Source organism: Siniperca chuatsi, linkage group LG18, assembly GCF_020085105.1.
Source record: "Siniperca chuatsi isolate FFG_IHB_CAS linkage group LG18, ASM2008510v1, whole genome shotgun sequence".
NCBI lineage: Eukaryota > Metazoa > Chordata > Actinopteri > Centrarchiformes > Sinipercidae > Siniperca > Siniperca chuatsi.
The window spans coordinates 26,353,229-26,380,721 of NC_058059.1; the positions used below are offsets into that span (position 1 = coordinate 26,353,229).

The 27,493-nt window shown below is 39.0% G+C and overlaps 2 protein-coding genes across 4 annotated transcripts in view; one reads left to right on the top strand and one right to left on the bottom strand.

Annotated features, from left to right (window-relative positions):
* Nucleotides 1–832: 832 nt before the first annotated feature.
* On the bottom strand, nucleotides 833–11,780 carry LOC122866190 (protein SET-like). Its single transcript, XM_044175543.1, has 8 exons — nucleotides 11,558–11,780; nucleotides 9,450–9,507; nucleotides 9,218–9,360; nucleotides 8,869–8,972; nucleotides 8,673–8,786; nucleotides 8,199–8,369; nucleotides 2,030–2,155; nucleotides 833–1,826 (listed from the first exon to the last, which is right to left on the bottom strand). The coding sequence occupies exons 1-8, from the start codon at nucleotides 11,625–11,627 to the stop codon at nucleotides 1,806–1,808; spliced, it is 807 nt and encodes a 268-aa protein (XP_044031478.1). The 5' UTR covers nucleotides 11,628–11,780; the 3' UTR covers nucleotides 833–1,805.
* A 1,737-nt stretch (nucleotides 11,781–13,517) lies between these two features.
* pkn3 (protein kinase N3) overlaps nucleotides 13,518–27,493 on the top strand; it is a 36,456-nt gene continuing 22,480 nt past the window's right edge. Inside the window, exons 1-5 of one of the 3 annotated variants that reach the window (XR_006375634.1) lie at nucleotides 13,518–13,864; nucleotides 18,921–19,197; nucleotides 22,037–22,206; nucleotides 24,159–24,282; nucleotides 25,474–25,625. Coding sequence is in view for 2 of the 3 variants with exons in the window: in XM_044175545.1 (XP_044031480.1) it covers nucleotides 13,844–13,864; nucleotides 18,921–19,197; nucleotides 22,037–22,206; nucleotides 24,159–24,282; nucleotides 25,474–25,625 (744 nt within the window). In the remaining variant the exon portion in view is untranslated. The remainder of the gene's footprint in view (nucleotides 13,865–18,920; nucleotides 19,198–22,036; nucleotides 22,207–24,158; nucleotides 24,283–25,473; nucleotides 25,626–27,493) is intronic. The other 2 variants (XM_044175545.1, XM_044175544.1) reach the window with 2 other exon arrangements.

Below are 27,493 nucleotides of genomic sequence, written 5' to 3' on the forward strand. Positions count from 1 at the left end.
GATAAACCAGTTATGTTTTAACAGGTGGGGCAATCACTTTTTCAAGCAGGGCCATGTAGGTTTGGATTTTGTTTTCCCTTAATAATAAGAACCTTCATTTAAAAACTGCATTTTGTGTTTAATTGTGTTATCTTTGACTAATATTTAAATTAGTTTGATTATCTGAAACATGTAAGTGTGACAAACGTGCAAAAAAAAAAAAATCAGGAAGGGTGCAAACACTTTTTCACACCACTGTACATTATATATATATATATATACATGCATATATACACGTGTGTGTGTATATATATATATATATATATATATATATATACACACACACATACATACATCATTTTCTTTTAAACCTCAGTCAGCCCAAATTGTTTATTACACAACCCACTTGCAACAAAGTGCTGGGCATTTCACAATGGGACCACATCTAAACAGTAATAATTAACAATGGTCACATTAGAGAGCCAGTAGCACCCAATACATTGTATACAAGTCTTAATATTAATAGCACTGTAGTCTGTTTGAAACTGTTAGCAAAACCATGGACAGAGACTGCCCTCCAGCTGTCTGTTTGGTTAGCCAAAAGGTCATATTTTAACTTTTGAGCAAAGAAGTACCTCCAAATATCCAGATGCACCTGTCGGTTTTATCATTTCTCCAGAAATACATTCACTTTTGCTAGGTAAGTGTTCATTGTATGACATTTCAAAAGTATAATTGCCTAACTACTGTACTGACCTAATGGCAACAAGTGTGTGAAAAACAAAGCATGGTGCGGGTTTTGTCTAACAGCAACTGCAGCTGAAATGCCCAAATGTGATCCAACTCCTCCAAAAACCATGTATACATTTATTTATTGTCACAAAGCAACAGGTACACTTAATTAAATGTGAACAGGTTCTCAGTGGAAAAGGAGAAACGCTGCAGACTCCACAGAAACCTAATGTTAAGCCGAGCTCAAAATTTGATCTTTAGGTTTTTTATAAAAAATGTACATTTCAAACTTTGTTGTGGGTGCCTAAAACAAGATAATAAAAATTTCTTTAACAGACATCCAGAGTTGGTGTCAAAGCCCCACCATACCTCCCCCATTAAACTGTGTACAATTAATAACTGTCTTACCAAGAGCCAAGTATATCCCAAAAACATTTATAATGGTTGAAAGGAACAAGCTGGTGTGTTCAATCAGTTCCATTAGTACAGTAAGTCACAAAAGGAAAATGCAACTTCTAATAAGCCTTAGTACCCCCACCACAAGATATATTATAATATACATACATTTATTTATTTTTAATATATATATATTAAAAATAAATAAATAAAAGTGGCTAAGGATGCTATGATTAAGTTATCACTGCACCATGGCTTATTTTTTATTGAACTCACAACTTCAACAGAAACTGTCATTTCATATTTTACATAGAAATTGCTATTGTACGTATTTTAAATCTACGTAGGATAACGTGCAGAATGCTACAAATTTTTTTATTCTTTTGCATGTCTTTGGGAAATGTAGGGAAACAATAACAGGTGAGACTTCAAGAGAGCCACCGAGACCACCACTCCACTGCACCCGATGTAGACCTGCTGTGTATGGAGCAAGTCTTCAGACAGGGCACTATGGACAGGCTGTGGCTGCAGAGGAAGAGGACCGACACGCTGACGACACACAGGGGATTTTTTTCTTCTTCTTCTTTTTTTTTTTTTTATAAACAAAACCTGTACCCAAAACAAACAAAATATTTTGCTCCCGTGGGTTGTAGGATGATCACAGAGCGAGGACTGGGATATGGTGTTGGTTGAAACGTTTAGTCATCCTCACCGTCATCCTGAAAGAAGAAAAAAAAAAAAAAAAAAAAAAAAACTTACACTGATTGTTCCAAGAAGAACATTTCAGAAGTCATTTGGGTTACTATTAAAACATGTTTAGGGACTTCTACAGGACAGGAAGTGCCTTCATCCAATTTATCATCAATTACAATTACATACCAGATTATAATAAGTGTGTGTTTTTGATCTACAGTATCCTTACCTCTCCATCTTCTCCATCACCATCCTCATCCTCATCTTCCTCTTCCTCCCCCTCGTCAATATCTTCCAGACCCTCCTCTTCATCATCATCATCGCCGTCACCTTCCTCATCCTCCATGTCAGGGACCTTGGGAACATTCAGACATTAACCACCTGATCTTGGCTTGAATGCCTTAATACTTCTGTTAGTAACAGTATGAGCATGCAGGGTTTTTCCTGCATAGAGGAAATTTTGGCACCCCCCAAAAAAGGTTTTAGCCAGCGCCAAAGGAAAATCACCAGCGCCTAAATGATAAGAATTGGGAATAAAAATATTCAAATTCAAATCCTATCCGCATGTATTTAATAGCAATTTATCAAGCAGAACATAAACTTAAATACGACATTTGACTTCCAGCAGTCAACTCCCCTCTCATCCACAGCCACTACATTTCACACATGTGGCTGGCGCTGGATAAGCCAGCTAAACTGTACTGTTTTGACTGGGCCTGAACGTTCTGCTGTTAAGCTAGCACTAATGGGAGAGAGGACATCCTGTGATTTCTCTATTAAAAAAACAAAACAAAACTAAACAAACAAACCTGGGAATCTATAAAAACGGAGCGACCAGGTTACATCGCTGTCTCTGTCCTCTGCTCTCTGTCTGTGTCATGGATGTATAAAGAGCTGCAGGTCTGCGTGTTTGTTTGACCGAGGGCAGGGATGAGCTACACACGCAGAGCAGACACAGCAGACAGGATGAAAAATGTACTTGAGTAAATGTACTTGCTTGAGTAAATGTACTTAGTTACATTCCACCACTGCTAATCCTACTCATTCTGCCTTTAAAGACTAATCTGATTAATCACTATATTCAAATTGAGGATTTTTAATTTTAGGGTAATGACGTCATAAAATATGACGACAGAAGACATTCGAAGCTTCATTCGAAAACCTCAATAGAAGACGTTCGGTACAGCCCTACATTTGTTTATGAAATGGTCAGAAATAACAGGAAAATGCATAGATTCCTGTCAAATAAGGTAACACAGACTCATTGCCTTTACTGTACACGACTTACTGTCGTGTGTAGTCACCCCCCAAACTCCCATTCTGAGCCAGGAAAAACCCTGGCATGAGCGAAGAGTTACCTGTATTTACGGTTTCCTCCTACAAGCCAGGACTCAGAGGATGCCAAAAAAAGTTAAGTGACAGTGAGCCAATCTTTGACCCTCACTAATCCACCCTCAGGGTGATATCTGGACTTCATCAATAAAAGGGAGCAAGGAACAAAAGAAACCAACTTTGCAATTCAGAGTCAAATGTACATTTGATATACCATGTTTAATTATTGTTACAGGAAGAATGTGAAGTTTTATTTCAACATGCTGATTTTGATGCAGGAACTGAACGAACCAGAACTAATTTCACATATACACAGGGTGTGTGTGTATGCCTGCTCGGGGACTGCCGCCCCCCCTTCACCTCTCTCAAGGGAGAAAAGGAAGACAGACATTCCTTTGCATCATACTGACATGTATTGATGGTACTTTAGTATTTTATTTACTGTTATAGTTAAGCCTACCTATAACAGCAATATCTATCTAGTAATCTAGTATATAACAGATAGTAATAAATGTTTCATGTAAGCCTATAAAGTCGTTGCCCTTCGTTTTCTGTAACTTACATTCAGTCACTTTACGTATCCACCCCTTGTTTTACCTCTTGCTACCTGATTTCAGGTTAATTCCTTCACAAAGCTAATTTGTGCATTATCTCTTGACTGATCTAGAGAGACAGCTTTGTGTCAAACAAGAGCTACATATTAACTACATGTGAAATGGTGGAGAATGATAATTAAATTGCTGCTGCTTCATATTGGTGGAGAATGTCGGCATAAAAGTTGAACCTGGCTCAACTTTTCCCACAACACAACATCATCTGGCTATGAAGGACAACATTCCAGTCACTAGTGTTTGTGTTTTACTAGTAGCTATTTCTGCTGCTCTCGCTCATCACAGTTAATTTTGTTTGATTCTTCATTATAGTGATTAACTATCTGCTATAAATTTAAACATACACTAGTTCTGCTCAAGCACTCATAGCTCTCTCTCCTTCTTTTAACGACTTTCTTGCTAATCCCACAGTTTACACACTATTCATTTTGCTAGCTACCGTTCTTTAGCTTTGCAGCTAGCAATGGCTTCTCTCTCCCTCTCCTGCTCGGTGTGTCAAATGTTTAGCTATTCTTCTGCCTCCTTTAGTGATAATGGTACATGTAATAAATGTAGTTTATTTGTAGCATTGGAGGCAAGGCTTAGTGAATTGGAAACGTGGTTCCGCACCATGAGAACTCAACCATTAGCCGCTGTAGCCAGCTGCCAGTAGTCAGTGCGGACCGACCAGAGGTAGCTCCTGTTAGCCGTCTCAGCCAGGGAGGCTGGGTGACTGTCCGAAGGAGGCATAGCACTAAACAGAAGCCCACGGTTCACCACCAACCTGTTCACGTTTCTAACAAGTTCTCCTCACTCAGCGACACACCCGCTGAGAAACCAACCGATTATTGGCAGCTCCACTTTGAGAAACATGAAGTTAGCGACACCAGCGACCATAGTCAAATGTATTCCTGGGTCCAGAGCGGGCGACGTTGAATCCTATTTAAAACTGCTGGCTAAGGATAAACGTAAATACAGTAAGATTGCTATTCACGTCAGCGGTAAAGACTCCTGATTACGCCAATCGGAGGTCACTAAATTAATGTTGAGTCAGTGTTCACATATGCATAGACAATGTCGGACTCCATAGTTTTCTCTGGGCCCCTGCAAACCTGACCAGTGATGACATGTTTAGCCGCATGTCTTCATTGCACCGTCGATGGCTGTCGAGGTGGTGTCCAGCAAACAATGTGGGCTTTGTAGTTAATTGGCGGACTTTTTGGGGAAGACCTGGTCTGATTAGGAGAGACGGCATTCATCCCACTTTGGATGGAGCGGCTCTCATATCTAGAAAGTTTATTAGTGGACCAAAACCATGACAACTCAGAGTTCAGACCAGGAGGCAGAGTTGCAGTCCTACACGCTTCTCTGCGCTTCCAGAGCAGTTACCCACCCAAAACTCCTTAGTGACCACTTAAATTAATAAAGTCAAAAGTTAACAGAAGAGGAGCTGAGTTTTTATCAAGTTTAGTCCTTAAAACAGATAAAGTAATTATTGTAGGTGATTTCAATATTCATGTGGACATTGAAAATGATAGCCTTAGTACTGCATTTATCTCATTAGATTCGTTTGGCTTTTGTCAGAGTGTACATGAAGTCACTCACTGTTTTAACCACACCCTCAACCTTGTTCTGGTATATGGCATTGAAATTGAACATTTAATAGTCTTTCCACAGAATCCTTCTTTATCGGACCATTACTTAGTAACTTTTGAACTTCTGATAGTGCTGCAGGCTCACTGCGAACGACACTCAATTCTATCGCTCCTCTAAAAAAGAAGATAATAAAACAAAGAAGGTTAGCTCCATGGTATAACCCCCAAACCTGCCAATTACAGCAAACATCACAAAAACTTGAAAGGAAATGCCGTTCCAACAACCTGGAAGAATCTCGTTTAGTCTGGCAAGATTGTCTTAAAACATACAGGAAGGCCTTCCGTAATGCCAGAGCAGCTTACTAATCATTAATAGAGGAAAATAAAAAACAACCCCAGCTTTTTTTCAGCACTGTAACCAGGCTGACAGAGAGTCATAGCTCTATTGAACCATGTATTCCTATATTAACAGGCTATGTACCACAGTCCTTTAAAGTAGCTGTAGTTAAACCTCTTCTTAAAAAGCCTACTCTTGATCCAGGGGTTTTAGTCAACTATAGACCTATATCTAACCTTCCCTTTCTTTCTAAGATCCTTGAGAGAGCAGTCGCCAATCAGTTGTGTGACTTTCTAAATAACAATAGTTTATTTGAGGATTTTCAGTCAGGATTTTGAGTGCATCATAGCACAGAAACAGCACTGGTGAAAATTACAAATGACCTTTTAATTGCATCAGACAATGGACTTATCTCTGTACTTGTCTTGTTAGATCTTAGTGCTGCGTTTGACACCATTGACCATCACATCCTATTACAGAGACTGGAACATGTAATTGGCATTAAAAGGAGCCGCACTAAGCTGGTTTAAGTTTGTACATGTTGTACATGTCCTCCGTGCACGCCCAAGTTAGTCACGGAATTCCACAAGGTTCTGTGCTTGGACCGATTCTATTCACCTTATATATGCTTCCTTTAGGCAATATTATTAGGAAACGCTCCATAAACTTTCATTGTTATGCAGATGATACCCAATTATATCTATCGATCAAGCCAGATGAAACTAACCAGTTAACTAAACTTCAAGTATGCCTTAAGGACATAAAGACCTGGATGACCTGCAACTTTCTGATGTTAAACTCAGACAAAACTGAAGTTATTGCACATTATCTAAAAGATATAGTTACTCTCGATGGCATTGTCCTGGCTTCCAGCAGCACCGTAAGGAACCTTGGAGTTATCTTTGATCAGGATTTATCCTTTAACTCCCACATGAAACAAACTTCAAGGACTGCCTTTTTTCACCTACGTAACATTGCAAAAATAAGGCACATCCTGTCTCCAAATGATGCCGAAAAACTTGTGCATGCATTTGTTACTTCTAGGTTGGACTACTGTAATTCCTTATTATCCGGCTGCCCGAATAAGTTCCTTAAGACTCTCCAGTTGATCCAGAATGCTGCGGCACGTGTACTGACAAGAACTAGGAAAAGAGATCATATTTCTCCAATATTAGCTTCTCTGCACTGGCTCTTTGTAAAATCCAGAACAGAAAATCCTTCTCCTCACCTACAAAGCTCTTAATGGTCTAGCAGCATCGTATCTTAAAGATCTCATAATACCTTATTATCCGACTAGAACACTATGCTCCCAGAATGCAGGGTTACTTGTGATTCCTAGTAAAGTAGAATGGGAGCTAGAGCCTTCAGTTATCAAGCTCCTCTCCTGTGGAACATCCCAATGTGGGTTTGGGAGGCAGACACCATCTCCACATTTAAGAGTAGGCTTAAGACTTTCCTCTTTGATAAAGCTTATAGTTAGGGCTGGCTTGGGTAAGTCTTGAACCATCCCTTAGTTATGCTGCTATAAGCCTAGACTGCCGGGAGACTTCCCATGATGCACCTCTTTCCTCTCTCCTTCTCCATCTGTATGCATTTTTATCCCATTACTGCATGTTAATAACTCGACATCTTCTCTCTCCCGTACTTTTGTGCTTTCTTGTTTCTCTCCTCTCTCCTTCTGTTGCTTTCAGCAGGTATTTCTGGCTCCGGAGCTGCAGAGACTGGATCTGTGGTTGTGGGCCACCTTCTGCCCCTGTGTTCCTGCTTGACAACTGCTACTAAAGTTGTCATTGGCTCTGTTACTAATACTGACATTATTTTTCCTATAGCTGTCATTCCTATTATTATTAACACTACAATTACAATTCTATTTTTAAAAAAAATAAAAATTCTAGGTGGTATTTGCATTGTACGTCCCCTAATCGAAACATAACACAGGAGCTGCGGATGGCCGCCCACAATTGAGTCTGGTTCTGTCCAAGGTTTCTGACTCTTAAAGGAAGTTTTTTCTTGCCACTGTCGCCAAATGCTTGCTCATGGTGGGATTTGTTGGGTCTCTGTGAATAATACAAAGACTACGGTCTAGACCTGCTCTATAGGAAAAGTGCAATGAGATAACTTGTGTTATGAATTGGCGCTATATAAATAAAATGGAATTGAATTGGAGAATGTTGGCATAAAAGTTGAACCTGGCTCAACTTTTCCCCACAACACAACCTCATCCGGCTAGGTGCTCCATTGGCCAATCAAATATCACACATTCCTGGTGGATTAATTCGTAACAAACATTGTATTTCTACTGTTGGTACAATAACTGTCACAACTTTCCAGAGTTGTAAAATCCTGTCTCAGATTAGAAACCACTGTGCAGTGTTTTGGTGTCTAATAACCCTTCAAACTCATAGATCTTGACCTAATGGATCGTATTTCATTAGGTCACCAGTACCTCGAGCAACACGCCCCCACCAACAAAGCACCTTGTGTTGTTTTAATGTAGGGCTGTTTTCAGTCTGAACAAACCAAGGTGAAGAGCAATAAGCCTACCAAGTAGTACTGCAGCGGGTTAGGCCAGATGTCATCCTTGATCACTTCTCCCAGCTCGTCAGCTCCTGCATCCGAGTGGTCGGTAAACCAGGTGAAGAAGCTCTCTGGCTCCTCGTGTTGCCTTTTCTTTCCAGCTTTGTTTGGCGTCTGGCCTGTACGCTTCGTCAGGTCCTGGGGAGGGAAATGTGTTCGGTCAAGGTTGAAGGTTAAAGTGTTTATTGATAAGAGAATAATAATTGTTACAATTGTCCATTGTTACACGTGCAAAAACCTGAAAAACATCAAGATAGTCCAACATTGGGAGGACTAGAGAAAGGCTGAAGTAAATATAGGGCAATGGAAAGTGAAATTAAATTGTTGTTGTTGTTGTTCCTACTCCTTAGATTAATGAGATTGTGAAGTAGCATTAAAAAAGATAATTGAATAATTTTTCATAAAATCACACATACAAGCCAAAGAAAAATGCAAACCAACCTTTCCAGCTTTCCATTTGATTTCAGTTGATTTGGAAACAGGATCTCCACTCTCGTTTACATTAAACTCTTTGGAGAGGGCTTTGTTCTCAAAGTACGGATTCTCGTCAAAATACTACAAAAGAGAAAACACATCTGTATCAGTATATGGCGTGACATTATTAATGTATAAATACAAAGTTAACCCAACAACTCACAAAATCTATTCTATATCCAGACTTGATATCCTCAAACTCAGTGACTTCCACCCTTGACAAGTAATGAAGTGCTTCCTCGTCCTCTTCCCCCAGAAGAGCTGAAACTACAGGTCAGACACATAGGCCAAGCACAGACACTGTTAGCTATTGATCAGACCATTTTCTGTGTGCTTATGAGAAATACATCAACATTTAAAAGCATTAAACTGTTGTAAATAAATTGAGACAATGGCTGTTTAATCCACTGATGATAATTTCTGTTACAAGCAAAGTTAGCTTTTAAGGTTAGAATCCCCATATATACACATACTGACTACTAAAAGAATAACAACAAAATATAACAGTTTACCTTGTGGATGATTGACGAATGTTGTGACCCAGAAGTTGGGGATTTTGGCTATGAGTTCTGATCGCTTCTGAAAGAATGGCTGGCGTAATTTGTTGTACTTCTGCTCTACTTTTAAAATTTCTTCACTTGCCTGTTCGTTAAGTCTAGGGAGAAAGAAGACAAAAACATGTCAATAATAACACGTTCTCCAAGCACCCATCTTTCAATGCTCACAAACAAGATTCAAACTCACCTGTCAATTTCATTCTGTACTTCGTCAATGTGTTCAATTGCTTCCTGTTGCTCTTTTTCTGAAAGGAAAAGGAAACTTAAAATACATATCCACAGACACACATACATAAAATATACACACACAAATACATATTATGGGGGGTGTAAAGGCTCATGGAGGACAAGACGCATATACATACGCTTGTGTGATTATTTACTAGTCCCAAATGTGTGCATGTTAAGCTGTGCTTCAACCGCGGGAACTTTCCCCAGGGACTAGCAACCTTTTGGAGGAACTCAGTGTGTTTACACTGCAGGGACCAGGGTTAATTTCCAGAGACGTTATTTTATCCCCCAAAAAGTTCAGTATTTAAAACAGGTAAGAGTGCATAGGTTAAAATAAGCAATGGCCCTTATGCTGAATTTCAGGTGATGTGTTTAATAAGTTAAAACAACAGTTATATGCAGCTGTGTGATGGGTGTAATCTAATTGGTGTAATTTGCCTAATCTTCCCGGGACTTAAGACTGCGGTGGAAACACTGACAATAATGGGCTGAGGAACTTTTTGGTTCCTTGGGATAAAAGTTCCTGGTACTTTGGGTGGAAACATGGCTTATGCGAGTCTGTGTGTGATTAGTACCACTCAGCCATGCAGACGTATGGGCACATGACTCCTAACTCACAGGCGTGTGTGTATACGTACAAGTCACAGTAAAGCCATTTAAGTGTGCGGTGGGCAAATACTGGCTGTGCGCATATATCAAAAGCTAGTTAGTTCATATACACTGGAAGCAGGTTAGCTACAATAATAAGTGATGCTTTATCCACAGACCTTTATTTTATCCGTTAATCTAGTCAGCCACGACTAGTACTAAAAGTAGGATTTCAAGCCAATTTAGCTGCATATTTAGCCAGGCATCCATCTGCAGCTCAGGACAACTATATATATATAACCTCAAAGTTACTTTGTAAAAACATCAGACTTCACATTAGACAAAACATCACATTTTCATGCTTAAAACGATTCTTCAAGTCAGTAATTAGAATGTTTTAAAACAAATTGAAATATTTTCGCTGTGAATCTGAACCATTTATATTTCACTGGTCTCACATACAAGACATATTTACGACATCTGCTTTTGATTGAATATGATCACGATTTTACAATATTTCGTATTTTCGTGATTACAGTATAATCGAACTCGATTCTCAGTCGTTTCTCCATTGAGTGCATGTTAAATGCCAGGAGTGGTGTGTTGGTGTGCGCGTGTGGTGGATCCATGGCAAACAGACCCTCTGCCTCCTCCAGTCTGGAGCTTCCTGTTCCTGCTAAAGGCGGCCTGGTTTGAATGAGGGACTTGACGACGTGTCGCTGCGAAATGCTATCTGCTTCACATTGATATTAACATACTGCGAGGTCCACCAAAGCCCTTTTACGCATGTTAAACACATTAACTTTCATAATGCCACCTCGTAGCGACATTATAGCTATCTAAACGAATGAGAAGCGCTTGTTTACATTTTGCCCAGCTACGAACTCGCACACAAAGCCAAGCTCACAAGCATGGTTATGTTAAGCTGAACAGCTAACGTTAACGTTATCGGTGCCCGGCCCTTCTTGACAAATGGAAAACGGGACATATTGAATGTTGCACTTGCTAATAATGTGGGCAAACAATCGTTTATGAAGCTCCAGCCACAAACGTGTAACGAGGAAATGCACGGCTGCGTGCGATTTCATCAATAAGTGTTACCTCCCTACAACAAACCTCCCAAAATTGTCTCAATGAACAATAACTGCACATCACGTTAAATGCAGCTTATGCAATGCAAATACCGGCCCCCTTCTTGTGAACTAGAAGCTAATGTAAGCTAATAGCTAGCTAACCTCTCACGCTGGCTAAATAGTTAGCCCATAATAGCATGCTACATTGCTTTACAATCCTGCTCAACAGCATTTTACCCCAACGTCTATTTGCAAGAAAAGGTCAATTAAGCTGTTCACCCATAAACATATATCATTTCAACTCGATACTACACAACAAACTACACTGAAATAACAAAATGACGAAAAACAAATGAAAATGGCGTTGTAACGTTACAGGATAACCGCCATTCCTTAACGTTACCAGAGGTCTCGTCCGCTCCGTCGTGATTTGAATTCTCCTTCCTACTGACTTTCGCCGATGAGGCCGACATGGTTATCGTTTGCCGTGACAAGTTTGACCAGATGAATATCCTGGGTGGTTTATAACTCTTCTCTGGAGGATAAAAGTTACTTCCACCTTACAGAGTGCGTGTCTTCAAGCCCACGATAAGGAAGAATGAGGGCAGCTTCACACGCTTGTTTCTCTCTGTGGCGCTCGGTCGATGAACACATTTATGGTGCTCTACTGCCCCCAGCTGGCTGGAGTGCGACTTAAAGCTACAGGCAGTACATTCAGCTCACTCTGTGCGTTTCTAAGTGAACGTGCTAGTTCACTTTGGCTGTCCATCCATGTCAACAATATGTTCACTAAACTAAATGTTGTACTTTTGATAGCCATTTGCAAGCTCTATTGCAAAGTCACTATTTTCAAACAACTTCCATCCATTCATCCTTTTTCTACAATTGCATTTTCCTGTTCAGGGTTTTAGGGGTGGATGAGCTATCCAACTACTTTTAAACAACTTATTAAATGTAATTAGAAATAATGTTATTATACTTGTTGAATAAAGTACAGTATTTTCAAAAGATGGGTCGAAACTGCTCATTACACTTGATTATAAGCTCCATATTGATATATAAGACAATGCTATATTCTCACATAGCATATTCAGTTTAGGAAACTATACCAGCTTCACATAATATGTGAAAACTGAAAAGCTGGCTCGTGCATGGAGTGCATGGGAAATCTAAATTTAAAGCTCCATTATTGCAAATTATAACCACTGGTTAAACAATATCAGATCAAATCAGAGCAAAAGACCAAAGCACACTTTTATTTACGTGACATCCCCACAGTACAACAAAACACCTACTCTCTGTGTGTGGCTGGATGGAGTGGCAGGCGGCTGAACCAGTGTTTCTTAACACGTTTCCCTAAAAGCTTCTCTCGTGGAAAAATGAGCATCTGTCAGCATATGCAGGTTTTCCACGTTAAATTGCATTTATGTTAAGTCTTTACAAAACACATTTAAAACAGTGCATATTACATTTTATAAAATAATAATAATAATAAAACTTGATTTATAGAACACTTATCAAAACAAAGTACAACGTGCTTCACAACAAGAGAAATAAAATAAAGAAAATAAAATAAACCACAGTGAATGATGAAATATAAAAGAAAATACATAAAATACATAAAAACAATAAAATAAACAGCCAGTTCAGGTAAAATCAGGATCTGCTTTCAGATAAAAATGCATTTTGAGAAGAGACTTAAAAGAAGACACTGACTCAGACAACCTAATTTCTTCGGGCAAGTTGTTCCAGATCCTCGGGGCCCTGATGGCAAAACCTCTGTCCCCCTTAGTTTCCATCCTGGAGTCAGGAACAGACAGGAGACCCCTGCCTGAAGATCTCAAACTACGTGAAGGTTCATAAAGGATTACAAGGTCTAAAATATAATATAATATAATAATATATATCTGGAGCCATGAAGAGCCTTAAAAGTAACCAATAAGATCTTAAAATCGATCCTGAAACAAACAGGGAGCCAATGTAAAGAGGCTGAAACAGGTGTGACGGGGTCGAACCTCTTGGTCCTGCAGCTGAGTTCTGTACAGTCTGCAGGCGTTTCACAGTTTTCTGATTAGGGCAAGTGAACAGACTGTTACAATAATCGAGGTGTGAGGAGATAAAAGCATGCAACAGTTTCTGCATAACTCAATTTAACGGCTTTCTTGAAGAGGAGGTTGTGTATTATTTTAAAAATAATATTTTATTAATTGAATACACTTTATGGCCTGTTTCACACGCTTTGCTTATATCTATCGGAGCTGTATGTACAAGTCAGGTATGAGAGGAGATCATAGGCTACGTAAACGCATCGTAAGGCTACCTCGGCAGGTGCATTGAATAATCGAATGTGACTGGTTCCTGCAACGTCTCTGTCATTACCGACTGCCAACCAATCCAGCCGCCGTCGACTGACGTCAGTCTTGCGTCGAGCCCCAGTTTAACTCAATTCAAACTTTTACTCCGATTTGTTTCCATGATGAACACAAGTACACCCCTATGGAGCGCATCTGAACAGCTTTAGCAGACGTTTAATTTCATATGCCGCTGTCAGTTTATCAAAGCTAGTCGTGCCATTCCTCCCGGAGCTGTTCACCTAACTAGCCTACTTTGTGGCCCGAAGAAGACCGTTGGGAGCCGGAGCGGACGTTGACGCTGTGTGAATGTCCAGCACAGACAGTTCACAGCCACCATGTCAGGTTTAACACTACAGGTAAATTTAATGCCACATATTGTCTAATTCGTCAAATGAAGTTAATTTATCATGGAGACATTAGGTGCCGACATTCCGCCAATTATATTACCCGACGTTTAGTTTAGTTAAATAAAGCTAGTTGCTACTTTGCCAGACAGGCTCACAGGATTTTCCTGTTTGTCTCGTTTGCTTGTCCTCATAGTTCCTGTCTTTGTGGTTGTGAGACAAATATCTATAACGTTCAACTGCAACTAACTGTGTAAACGACTTTCATTAATAAAAGATGGTAAGAGTTACGCTACCTCCTCGACCTTCTTCCAGAATTGGTATAGAATCAGCTTTATTGCCAAGTAGGTTTACACATACAAGGACTTTGCTTTGGTATATTGGTGCAAAACAATAAACATAAAAAATCTAAAGAAATATAAAAGTAAGTGTAAGTCAAGAAGCATAAATAGAAAATTAACAATGTTAGATTAAATTAATATAAAAACTATTTACATTATGACTGGGTTTGTTTCAATAAAGGTTAGCTTAGGCTCACACTACAATATTTTTTGTTTGGGCAACCGTCCAAAACCCTCTGTGTTGGTGAGATAAGATGAATTGCTGAAGAGAGTTTTAGCCTATAATTTGACATCTTATTAGAAACAAGTCATTTGGTAATTTTGTATTATTACAAAAATATAAGTATTTCCCATAGGTCTAGCCCCAAAATGAATAATTTTAGAGCAGGTTGCCATTCGTTGGTCACTATGATGTAAAAATGCTAGGTTCATTGTCTCGTAATGGGATCCAGACTTGACACCACTTCATAGGACAAAAAAAGGTGTACTTGTTTTGATTAGCAGAAGGTGTGTCCTTTGAGTAATACAGTATTATAATAGCCATAGAAATGAATAGATACCGGTAATACCCAACATTAATGGCAGCCTTCCTCAACAGCTGTTATTTTAGGCCTATAGAAAAGCCACTAGTAGCAAAGGAGTAATGATCTAGTAGCCTAGTTAATGTAGGTTAATAGTTTTGGGTATCTGGGCTTTGTATCCAGTGGTGGAGTAGAGCGATAAATGTAGGGTAAATGCCTTTAAGGCTAAAGCATGACCTTAAAGCTTACCTAATCCAACCTTAAACAAATTCAATAATAGTCATAAAACCTTTTAAGATTTGTTTATTGTTCCTATATATCATCCTTTAATGCAACTTAATTTGGTTTCATTATTACTTACTATGATATAGCCTGTCTTATGAATTCAATTAGGGCTATTATTTTGATGATCAATTATACCTCTGATTGATTATTTTCTTAAATACTTGATAATTGGTTATTCTATAAAGTGTAAAGATGATGTCATGAAATTGCTTGTTTTGTCCTATCAACAGTCCAAAACCTTAAGATATCAAGAAAAGCAAAAAATGACAAATGATTAATCGATTATCAAAATATTTGCCCATTATTTTTCTTTGACATCTAATTGACTAATCAACTAATTGTTTCAGATCTAATTTAATCTAATAAGGATTAACAGTATACTACTATAGTATAGTAGTCAGCCTAAGAAGGTAGAAAACTATATAGTAAACAAACAGGCAACGTGCATGTCTGAAGATAACAAAACAAAGCAATTCAATGAGGTATGTATGTATATATACTTTATATTATCTTATGAAGGCATTATGAAATTGCTTCCTCTAGTTAATAAAACAACCATACAATAAATAAATAAATAGGAAGGAAAACTGATTTATAAATGCCATGACTGCAAAGATCTTACCATCAAGGAATTTGTGATGAATAAGGTGTTCTTTTGATTGACAGCTTCTTAAAGGATCTACATTACATTACATTTATTTAGCTGATGCTTTTTTCCAAAGCAAGTTACCACAAGTGCATTCAACCATGTGGCTACAACCCAGACATTGCACGAATCGTGCAAGTACATCATCTTCATCAAATATGCTGAACTGCTTCAAGTGCTACATTTAGAAACAATAAGAGATGGGGTTTGTTATGGGCCAAGGTGCAGTCTGAACAGATGAGTTTTCAGTCTGCGATGGGAGATGTGTGGAGTTCTGCTGTAAGGAGGTCATTCCACCATTATAGAGCCAGGACAGCAAATAGTTGTGATTTTGTTGAGCAGTAGCTGGGCCCCCCTCGTAGTGAGGAGTAGCAAGCTGATTGGTAGTAGTAGAGCATAGTGGACGGGCTGGGGTGTATGGTTTGACCAGGTCCTGGATGTAGGATTGGCCTGAGGCATTTGCAACACGGGAGGCAAGTACCTGTGTCTTGAATCGGATTTGAGCAGCAACCGATAGCCAGTGCATGGAGCGGAGGAGCGGTGTAGTGGGGGAGAACTTGAGTATGTAGAATGCTGCTGCATTCTCGATGACCTGCAGAGGTCAGATGGCACATGCAGGGACCCAGAACAGAACCCTGAGGGACACCAGTAGTGAGGCTTCAAGGTACAGACACAGATTCTCTCAAAGTTACCCTGTAAGGTTGAGGTAGGATGTGAACAGGGAGAGTGCAGAGCCTGAGACTCCCAGTTCTTGGAGGGTGGAGAGGAGGATCTGGTGGTTCACTGTTTTGAACGCTGCTGACAACAGAGGGGAGGGAGACTGCTCTAGTAGTGTGGAGTTCCTTTGTGACGGTGAGAGAGGATAGGGTCAAGAGGGCAGGTGGTTGGGCGGTGGGAGGTACCCAGGGATAGTACCTCATTGGGACAGAGGGGTGAAAAGGAAGTTAGAATAGGAGATGAAGAGGTGGATATAGGACAGGTGGTGTCAGCACGTGGGTGGGGAAACTTATATGTATGTCATCTATCAAGTAGAGAGGAGAGTGGCAGAGTTGGGAGCCATGAGTGAGAAGGAGTCAGGTGAGGGGAGAGCTGATACGACAGATGAGCCAAGAGAGCAGGGAGACAGAGAACAAAGGTTGTGGTGTATAGGGACAGTATATGTGTAGAATAGAGAGGTTTGGGAGAGGGGGGAGAGAGTAGGAGATGAAGAAGTGGTCAGAGACATGAAGAGGAGTTACAGAGAGGTCAGTGGTAAAGCAGTTCCTGGTGAATATAAGGTCGAGTTGGTTACCGGCTTTGTGGGGGAGAATTCCCCAAGAGGACCTGTTGGGTGGTAGAGCACAATAAGGATAAGTAACATAGCATGAAATTCGCAAGAAGAATGAGGTTTCTTAACCCTACACTGGTTTCAGATTAGTTCACCACAACCCTAGGTGTAGTTAACCCTAGCTTGCAAAGACCCTCAACCAAGGCAGTATATAATGTATATACCAAGAATATACAGTGGTGTGAAAAAGTGTTTGCCTCCTTTTGATTTCTTATTTTTTTTGCATGTTTGTCACACTTAAATGTTTCAGATCACCAAACAAATTTAAATATTAGTCAAAGATAACACAAGTAAACACAAAATGCAGTTTTTAAATGAAGGTTGTTATTATTAAGGGAAAACAAAATCCAAACCTACATGGCCCTGTGTGAAAAAGTGATTGTCCCCTAAACTTAATAACTGGTTGGGCCACCCTTAGCAGCAACAACTGCAATCAAGCGCTTGCGATAACTTGCAATGAGTCTTTTACAGCGCTGTGGAGGAATTTTGTCATAATTTTATTGGAGCTATCTAAATGTCATATTTCAGATTCAGTCAAAAACTGATCTGTAAATATCTTTAATTGCACATTCCATAAAGCTAAATGGCAAAAGTAACTTTAGTCTATTAGACTATATATCTTAAATGAACTTTGTGATAAGTACAAATGTATTCTGAGATATCTTAAATAATTGTTTTGGCTGGTCATAAAAAGATAGGTTTGCTTGCCTGGGTAGGTTTCCTCTCTGTTTTCATCCCACAATTTGAAATGGAAACTCAAAATTGCCTGTAGGTGTGAATCAGGTTTATTGCCAAGTAGGTTTTCACATACAAGGAATATGCCTTGGTATCTTGGTGCAAAACAATAAACATATAGTAAGTAGAAAATATAAAGCAAGTACTGCAAGTCAAGAAGCATAAATAGAAAGTAGAAAATTGGCAATAAAATGTGAAAAAAAGTACAATATGATTTAATTTATGTAAATGAAAAGAGCTGTACGGTTTTGTGCAGGAATGTGTAAAATATTGACCATGGAATGTGCAATATTCCAGGGAATATTTGCAGTGTGCAAGATAGTAATCCAAATCCCATATGGGTGTCTGTCTCTATGTGTCAGCCCTGTGATAGACTGGTGAGGCAACATGTCTAGGGTGCATACTGCGGTTTGCCCAGTGCATGCTGGTATAGGCACTGACTCCACGTGACCCTGATCAGGATAAGCAGATGAAAATGAATATATGGATGGATAATGAAACAGCTTGACACATATTGTTGCTCTCAGGACAGTTGGTTGAACAAAACAAAACACTTGAAGATGTCTCTGTGGACTCTCATATGGACTCACAGTTTTCATTTAAGACAAAAAAATAATTAATTAAACAGATCCATTGACAGATTTATCGATAATGAAAATAATAATTTGTTTCAGCCCTACTGTTGACACAGCACCTGATTTCCTGACACTGAGAGAAGGCTGACACTGTTGACACTGTAGTAGAAGCTAAACAGATCTTTATCCACAAGGGGGAGGCATTGTGCCATTTATTGTTGTTGATCTATTGTTGGTATGATTGTCACAGCTTGGTTTAACTGGTCTTCCTGAAATACTTTACTTCCTTAGCAGTCGTTCCCATTTATTCAAGTAGTTCCTCTCCGTTCTTTTTTAGTTGCATAAACCAGTGGACACAACCTGTGCTTCATTTCCATTTCAAATTTTGAATTGCAGTTTTTTGTCTTTGATATAATTGTTCTCATGGGTGGAAATGTGAGTGATGGCTGTCCTTTCTATTGTAGGTGGTGGTTTCAGTTCAGTGAAGTCATATTAGCATGTTTTTGTAGAAACAATATAGACAGCTGGGAGATTATATTATGTTGATATAATATGTATATATAACATGATACATAAAGAAATCTAAAAAAAACAACCGCAGTGATCAGAGATTGAAGCAGTCATGGTGTTTCCTTCAGAGCGGTAACCTGCAGGGTCTGCATGAGGGGGATATTCTCGACCCAGAGTTTCAGCAGCGTTTGGAGGATGCTCGTACTTTGCTCAGGCAGGAGATCCAGCGGGAGTTGAAGATCAAGGAGGCTGCTGAGAGACTGCGGCGGGCTGTCACCAATCGCAAGAGCGCAGCCGATGTGGAGGGCCAACTCAAGGCCTCAAGCCGCAAGCTGGAGAAGTTGCACTGGGAACTGCAGGAGCTCAATGCCAGGTCTATGGCCACAGAGAAGGACAGCGCTACAGGTAACTAAAACGGATCATTTGCTGGAGTGCATTTTGATAAAATGGCAACTCATGAACTTATCATCCTAACTTTTGACACATTGATCATAAAAAGAAATCATATGTCTGACCTTTTGTCCAGTCCAGAGCGAGATATCGTGACAATTATTGTAAGACAGATTGGCATAAAATTTGGTATATAGATATTCATTGTCCCCAGAGGATTAATGGTTTTGGTGACTTCAACAACAACAGCAATACAAATGAGCAGCCATGCAGCTGCCTGATATTTTTCACACAACTTTACCCCAGTTGCCTCCTGCTGGAATATGTACTTTTCCTGTCCAGTGTGTCATGAATGAGGCAGCCAGTAGGCTATTATATTACCCTGTTTGTATCTGTTTACAGAAATAATCTAGTCAAATAAGTTACCACATTGATTTTTCATAACTCATTCGATCACTAATCTTTTTGTCGATCAGGCTATTTGATTAATATTTCCTCAGATCCAGCCTTCCTCTTGCAGGATGAATAGTTCCAAAAGTGTGTTCTCTTCAACCAATATTCCAAATTCAGCAGCAGAAAACACTTTCTTTTGCACTCCATTGCTTTGCAGACATGTGTAACATGTCAAAACAGTCCAACATCAGGTCTTATTTAGCTGCACTTTATTCAAATTAGATGAAGTGCAGGTGGGCTCATTTACATCTGTAGTTTCAGTAAATACCCCGCTACATAAAGAATTTGCAATGAACCAATGGTAATATGCTGCAGGCTTGGTAAATACCCCCCCTAGTCTTGAAAAACCTAGGTCCTCATTTGCAAATATATACAGTGACAGTGTTTAACATACACACACACTTTTTGCCTTTTACAAATTTATATCCAGATCCATATTTACTGTAAGCTTCTTCTCTACAGTGATTGTGACTGACAGATTATATTTTCCAAGTGACATCAACAGTGGTTTGCATTAGCAACTAGTCAGCATTATTAACTTCTACATAATATACATTAGTCATGCAAGCCTATAGGTTTGGTTAGTTTAAGGCACTTTAGACATTTTGGACTTTCCTTACCGCAGTGGTATCAATCAGTCAGTCAATCAATCAATCAATCAAACTTTATTTGTATATCACCTTTCATACAGGTTAGTGCAGTTCAAAGTGCTTTACCTGTGACTGACAACACGATAATAAGATAGACCATAATAAAGTGAAATAAAATAGAGTTAGATAAAAGCTAGACTGAAAACTGGATGAAGTATTTTAAATGACAACAAAATAAAAACAAATAATCTAAGGGATAAAAACAATTGATAAAAAAATATAACCGATAAAATAACATTTTTACAACATAAATAAAATAGGAGAATAAAATAAAGTTAATGTCTACAAACCAGTTTTAATCAAAAGCCTGGCTGATGAGGTAGGTTTTTAGTTTTCATTTACAACACTTGGGAACAACTAACAGACTCGTGCCAGAGGACCTGAGGGGCCGCACCGGTTCATATGCTGTGAGCATGTGAGACAGGTATGCTGGTGCCAGACCGTGAAGTGCTTTAAAAACAAGTGAAAGAATTTTAAAATCAGTACAGAAACTAACGGGCAACCAATGTAAGGACTTAAAACAGGTGTAATGTGTTCTCTCCTTCTGGTCTTGGCTGCAGAATTCTGAATCAGCTGTAGCTGATTTCTACCTTTTCTGGGTAGACCAGATAGGAGAGCATTACATTAGTCCAGCCTGCGCAATATAAAAACTTGCATTAGTTTCTCTGTGTCACTCAGAGAGAGAAACTTGAGCTCCCACGTGAGCTTTAAAGTTCAGTTCTGAGTCAGTTTTGTGTCATCGGCATAACAATGGAAAGAGATGCCGTGTCTCCTGATGACATCACCGAGGGGTAACATATATAGATTAAAAAGAAGTGGCCCTAAGATCGATCCTTGGGGAACCCCACAGGTTTTTTTTTTTTTTTTTGGTTTTGTTATCATCAATCGCAACAAAGAACTCTCTACCAGACAGATAAGAAGAATTTTTTCAAAAATTTTACATTATTGGAACATTGGAGATTGGTCTGTAATTGCTGGGTATGGCAGAATCAAGGCTACTTTAAAAAAGAAAAAAAAGAAAAAAGAGGCGTTACAAGTGCAATCTTAAATGCTGTGGGGAATACGCCTCGTTGCATCGAGTGATTTAAAAATGACTGAATTAAAAACATTTAAAAAATGAGGTTGGGATCGGGTAAAGGGTGCATGTGGAAGACTTCAGTGTTACCACTTCCCTGAGCATTTCAGCGTTAACTAAGCTTAAAATGTCTAGGACTTCACAGTATGGTGGCGTTGTTTCTTCAGCTATGATGGTATTTTGGAGTTGGAATATAGTAGACTTGATGTTGGCTGTCTTTGCTTTGAAGTGGTCCTCAAATTCATCACATTTAGAAGCCATAAGATGGTTGCTATAGTCTGTGATGGAGTTTATGAGGTGGTCTATGGTGTAAAAAGCACTCTGGGGTTGCTTATATTAGAGTTTATTAGGTTAGAAAAATAAAATTGCCTATCAGTCTGAATTGCTTTATTATAATTTTTGGATTTTTCTGATAAAATCTCTTTATGAACATGTAACTTAGTTTTTCCGGCATCTGCGCTCTGCGATCCGGCAGTCCCTCTTTAATTTAGTGATTTGATGATTCTTCTACCCCAGGATTGTCATCGTACAAAAGCGTATGCCCTCTGAATAATTGAAAGATGATACGATCACTCATCATGTCATTAAACCCTCTCAAATGAATCACCACTAAAGAAAGAGAATTGTTTCCCAAGATATCTAAAGCCTAAACCACCATGTGATTATTTTTATGCAGGTTTCTTGGAGGAAGAAGACAACCAGTCAGCAGAGTCGTGTCAGTGGGAAGAGGTCACATCACCACTAGCCAGTCGAGTCAGAACCCTGAAGAAACAGCTTACCATGGAGACCAAAGTCAAACAGGGTGCCGAGAACATGATCCAGACTTATACCAACAGCTCAGTCAAGGTACAGTACAATACTCAACTCAATTCAGTTTTACTTATATAGCACCAATTCAAAGCAGTTATCTCATTGCACTTTTCATATAGAGCAGGTCTAGACCGTACTCTTTATATTATTATTTACAAAGACCCAACAAATTACATACACACACTTGGTCAGTTCGCTGATGGAGATGTTTTTTTCCTACATCATCTATCTGTAGCAGTGAGTTGACACTGACTCATGTGGTAAATTGCTGGCAGCAGCAGAAAGCATCTCTGATGTGTAAGAAAGGACAGGAGATTGGACAGGGGAGGGAAACAAAGAAATGTCACTGCAGAGAGAATACTTGAGGACAGGGCTGTTCCTCAGTGGGTAGAGCATCGCACTAGCATGAACTCCACTGCCTTTGCCTTCGTTTTAATTACATCCTGAACTCCTTGATATTTATTTCTAGCTCTTCATCTTAGTTTTTTTTTTAATTTTGTTTCAATACTTTTGTGTTTTAAATGCTCTAAATATCTTCTGCAAAACTCTTAATAAAGATAATAAATAAAGAAAGGGTAGTATTGCAAAGGAATGAAATAATATTGCCTACTTCAGCAAGGACCCTCATTTACAGCTATTGTGTGAAAAGCATGTATTTGATGAAAATGGATATAAAGAATATAAATGGAGAAAGCAGACATTTTAACAAAGTGATCTATAGAAATCACAAAAGAGGTAACACAGTTTACAGGACATAAAGCCAACAATGACTGTGAGATATGCAGTTGTATATATTATAAAAGCATGTTCTTGGTTCAATAGGTTTGGGTGTTTATATTCAACCATGTGAACGATGAGAGGAATGAGTGAGGATGTATTTATGTGTCAGCAGGATGACAATGGGAGAGGTTGTACCACAGAGTACCTGTAATTTTTGTAGGTGTGTGAAAGGAACAACTGTTTATTAGTGTCATTTACAAAATTCCCATCCTTACAGAGAATCAGTAACTAAACTAAACATGCGCACAGGTTCTGTTGCTGTTAAATCTCACTTCATGCAAATGCATTACATTTTAACAGCATCCCTCACTTGGCTTATGTGCTCCAATTATACTGTAAGATATTGTAAATTGACTTCACACATTGTTTACCTTTGGGGTGGCTGTGGCTTAGTGGTAGAGCGGGTTGTCCACTGATTGGAAGCTCGGCGGTTCGATCCTGGCTTCCCCCAGCCCACATGTCGACGTGTCTTTGGGCAAGACACTGAACCCCACATTTCTTTTGGCAGGATCATGTGTAAAAAGGAGCCTGTTTTTTATTTTTAAATTTGTATTATTTTTTGTAAAAGTTGTAAGAAAAATTCCTTCAGGTCCAATTCTGTGCCTGGCTCAGATGAGTTTTATTCACTGCGCAGTGGAGACAGAAGCGAGGTTTTATACTGTTACAACAAGGGTAGTCTAAAACAATAGGTTGTGGGCTGGGTTAATCAAGAGGTCTGAATGACAACAATAGGTGAAATAGAACTCAGGAAATCCCAAACAGGCTATTTAACAATACAATCTGATTCAATCTGCCAGTGACCATTTGGCTAATCCCTTCAACACCGATGATAATGTAATATCTCTTGGGGGGTGTTTGGTAAATTTAATTCACATGCATATTCAAGAAAGCTTCTCCAATACTTCCTTCTTCCTGCATGAGTAGCTCAGAGTTTACACACAGTGATCTGTATGGCAATGGAAATAGCCATCTGTCTCAAGACCCCAATGATAAACAAGTGAATGAAAGTTTACATTCACACTTGCTTTGGCAGTTTGCCTACTGATGACTCTTTCTAATATTTCAACAAAAGCAGTAGCACTTACAAATACAGCATACGTGAGTTTACATTCTCTTCTCTACAACTCTTAGTAATATTTAGACCTAATAATCAGTTTTATTCATCAATTTAGCATAGAAGCAATGTGGTGGTCCATTTTATTTTCCAGGACAGGAAGATGCTGTCTACCGCCCAGCAAATGTTGCAGGACAGCCGCACTAAGATTGAACTGCTGCGCATGCAGATTATCAAAGTCACTCAAGTCAGAGATGGGGAGCGGGATGGCTCGCATGGTAAATCTTACTACACACGTACAGTTCTTGTCTTGGCCTTATAATCTCCACCAGCACACTGTATAAAATACACATTACTGAAAAAGTCACTTGTGATAAATCCCATATAAGAGACTCATCATTAGCTTTACGTTGAATGCTAACTTGAGGCAAGCAAGAGAAGTAAATGTCAGTGTTTTTCCACTGCAGTAGTCTCATATTGACAGACTATAGTCACCCTCAATATGTTTTAACTTTTGTACTTTTAACAAGATAAATGCTTACAATATGGAAAATGTATTTAAATAACATGTAATAATCTAACTGATAATCAGTGGAACCATTTTACATTATCAAACCAAAAAAAACATGTAGATGTATTTTCATACATTTTGAACAAAAACTGCAATTTGACCAAAAAAAAAAACTCAACTCAAGGTGCATTCGCTAGCCTTTTCCAAATTCCAAAAAAGCCTTTTCCTTTTTCAAATGCATTTCATGGTATACATTGGTGCATGGAGACGGTGTAGTCCCTCATTCGTCCAGGAGTGTTCTATCGTAGAAAAGGTTTCAGTCGTAGTCATCTGGACACTGTTTTCAGAATCAAGACGTTGACGATGGGAGCCGAAACGTCTTGATTCTGAAAACAGTGTCCAGATGACTACGACTGAAACCTTTTCTACGATTGGTGCATGGAGTTTGATCCATGTAAGCGGAGAGGTATCATCAGTGATTAAAAACTGAACTATCTTAATGTCAACTGAGCAAACTCCATCCGCTGATGAAGACTGTGAGATGCGGTTGAAAGCCCTGGAAAAGCCAATGGTGGATTTTAAGCTAATTTAAATTTTTTCAATCCAGCAACTCTTTCCAAGGTCAAGAATGAATGTACATGCTCAAATGCTGCAATAATTCATTTTGTTGATTTTCAATTACAATTTGCTTGGAATCCACCATTTGGACAACAGAGCTTTGTAAAACTGATGGTTTGGAATTATTGCCCAGCTCTAGTATGAACAGGATTTTGTATAGATTACCAATACATTTGACACAATGGATTCTTGCATTGTTGTTTGTCATCTATACCGAGAAATGGACAAAGCTGCAAGTTAGATTTTTTTGGCCATATTAACTAATTAGGAGTACTGCTTACTGTATCGTTCTCAAATCTGCTGATGATGTCGAAGTCTGACATGCTCCAACTGCCCTCAGGTCAGCCTGTGGAGATGATCAGTCCTGTAGAGCTGCGGGTGGCTGAACTCATGCACCACATGAAGATTGAATCGGCCGTAGCAGAAGGCGCCAAAAATGTGGTGAAGCAGCTGAGTGGCCGTAAGATCCAGGACCGCCGCATACTTGCAGAGGTGGGTACCAGCTGGGTAGTCCCCACTTATACCAGGTATTAGTCTGTGACCTGGGATCAGACTACCTCTGTGCATACAAGGTAGAAACATCATTGCTGCAAGAGTCATAATAGTGATAGATCAGTCTCTTGGGCAGGTTGGTCACTAAGCTCAGAATCCCTCTGAGACAAACCTGTGATTTAGGACTATAAAATAAAAATTGACTTGACTTGAATTGGTTCATGCCATCAACCAGTCCAATCAATCACATATTTGGTGCTCTGATCTGCTCTGGTATTTGTAAAAAAAAAACCTTTTAATAAAACCATTGTCAGGTGTAAATGAGACCTACAAACCCTTACATTAATAATGAAAAATGTTACTTACTGTATGTGGTGATTTAATACAGGTATACAAGTTTATGAGTGTTTAACAAAAACAAATACACATTTGAGATCAGAGTCAATGACAGGAAGATAGCAGTCACAAAACTGACCCTAAAAGGTCATTAGGGCTTATTGTGAAATGTCTTGAATGAGCCTAACAAGATAAAGTCAAGCCTTTATTTCATGACATTGACATCAATTTACTATAAAGAACACAGACATGCAAAGACAAAACTGAGATGTTTGTGGCCACAGAGCAGCACATATTAAATACAGTATAAAATATGGAGAGGATATTACAGCAAAAAATGAACACAACCACAGCCTGAAACGAAGCAAAAGAGAACTTATGGCAGCATGCTGTAGGTCAACACTGAGCTCAGGTTTTGACGCAGAGATGAAATGATTGCTGCTGAACTCCTCTGTTTGCTCAGTTTGTTTCAGCGCTCAGTTTGTACTCATGTTATCTTGGGCTCAAGTCCAGTATGAGTAATGTGAATTCTCTTTATATCTTAAGCTGAAAATGAATGTACACAATGTATAAGATGCTACATGACATTAAACAACTTAGAGGTATCAAATGGTACCCCAGGGAGTACATTTATTTATAGCAAGATTAAGCTACTTGTTTTGTATATGTGACATAACCGCCTCCATATGGTGAAAATACTGTTTAAATACCTTCAGATATTTCATAGATGCATTTCTGGGTGTCTGGGTTGTATGTTTATTTCACTTTGACTTTTAAAGAGAGAACAAATGGTGAAAATGCTGCTTACCATGAGGCAACAGCCATGGGTCAAAGTTGTTTATTAGCGATATTTTACCTGCAGTGCATTTAAAAACGCATCTGCTGACTGGAATACTGTGCAGATATTTTAGACTGAATGAGATATGAACTGAAGTACACAGTAAGCGCAGCCTATGTCAAGAGGAAACACTGTTTCAGTCTGTCAGACTGATTGTAACACTGTTTCAGCCTGAAACAGTGTTACTGAAGCTGGTGAAGCTAAGCCTGAAAACTAGCCTGACCGAGACGGGTTAGTTTGGAGGGATAAGTTTCCATGGCAACTTAAGTCAGACTTACTTAAACTTCCTGAAACAGAGTATCCTGATTTAACTGGTAATCTTTTTAAAACGTATTACCGGTTTTGCATTTATAGGGGAAATACACTAACAATACAATGATGCACCACACAAAAACACATAACATAGAGCGTAGGGGGCAGGGGGGTCGTAACTGCAGTACAGTACCACATGATGAAATATATTATTTAGTTAATTATCTGTATGGGTGATCATAGGGTCTACCTGACCAGTAAGATACAGATACTGGGGCGAGGGTTGGTTTATATAATTGAAATGCAAATATTCAATGTCAAAAGGCAGCTCCTCACTTGATCCTAAATCATTCCAGAATTGTGGTATCACTGATCATATCTGCTATTCATTCCATACCAAGAAGATTTTAAAATTCAAGTAACCAGTTATCTATTGAAAAGC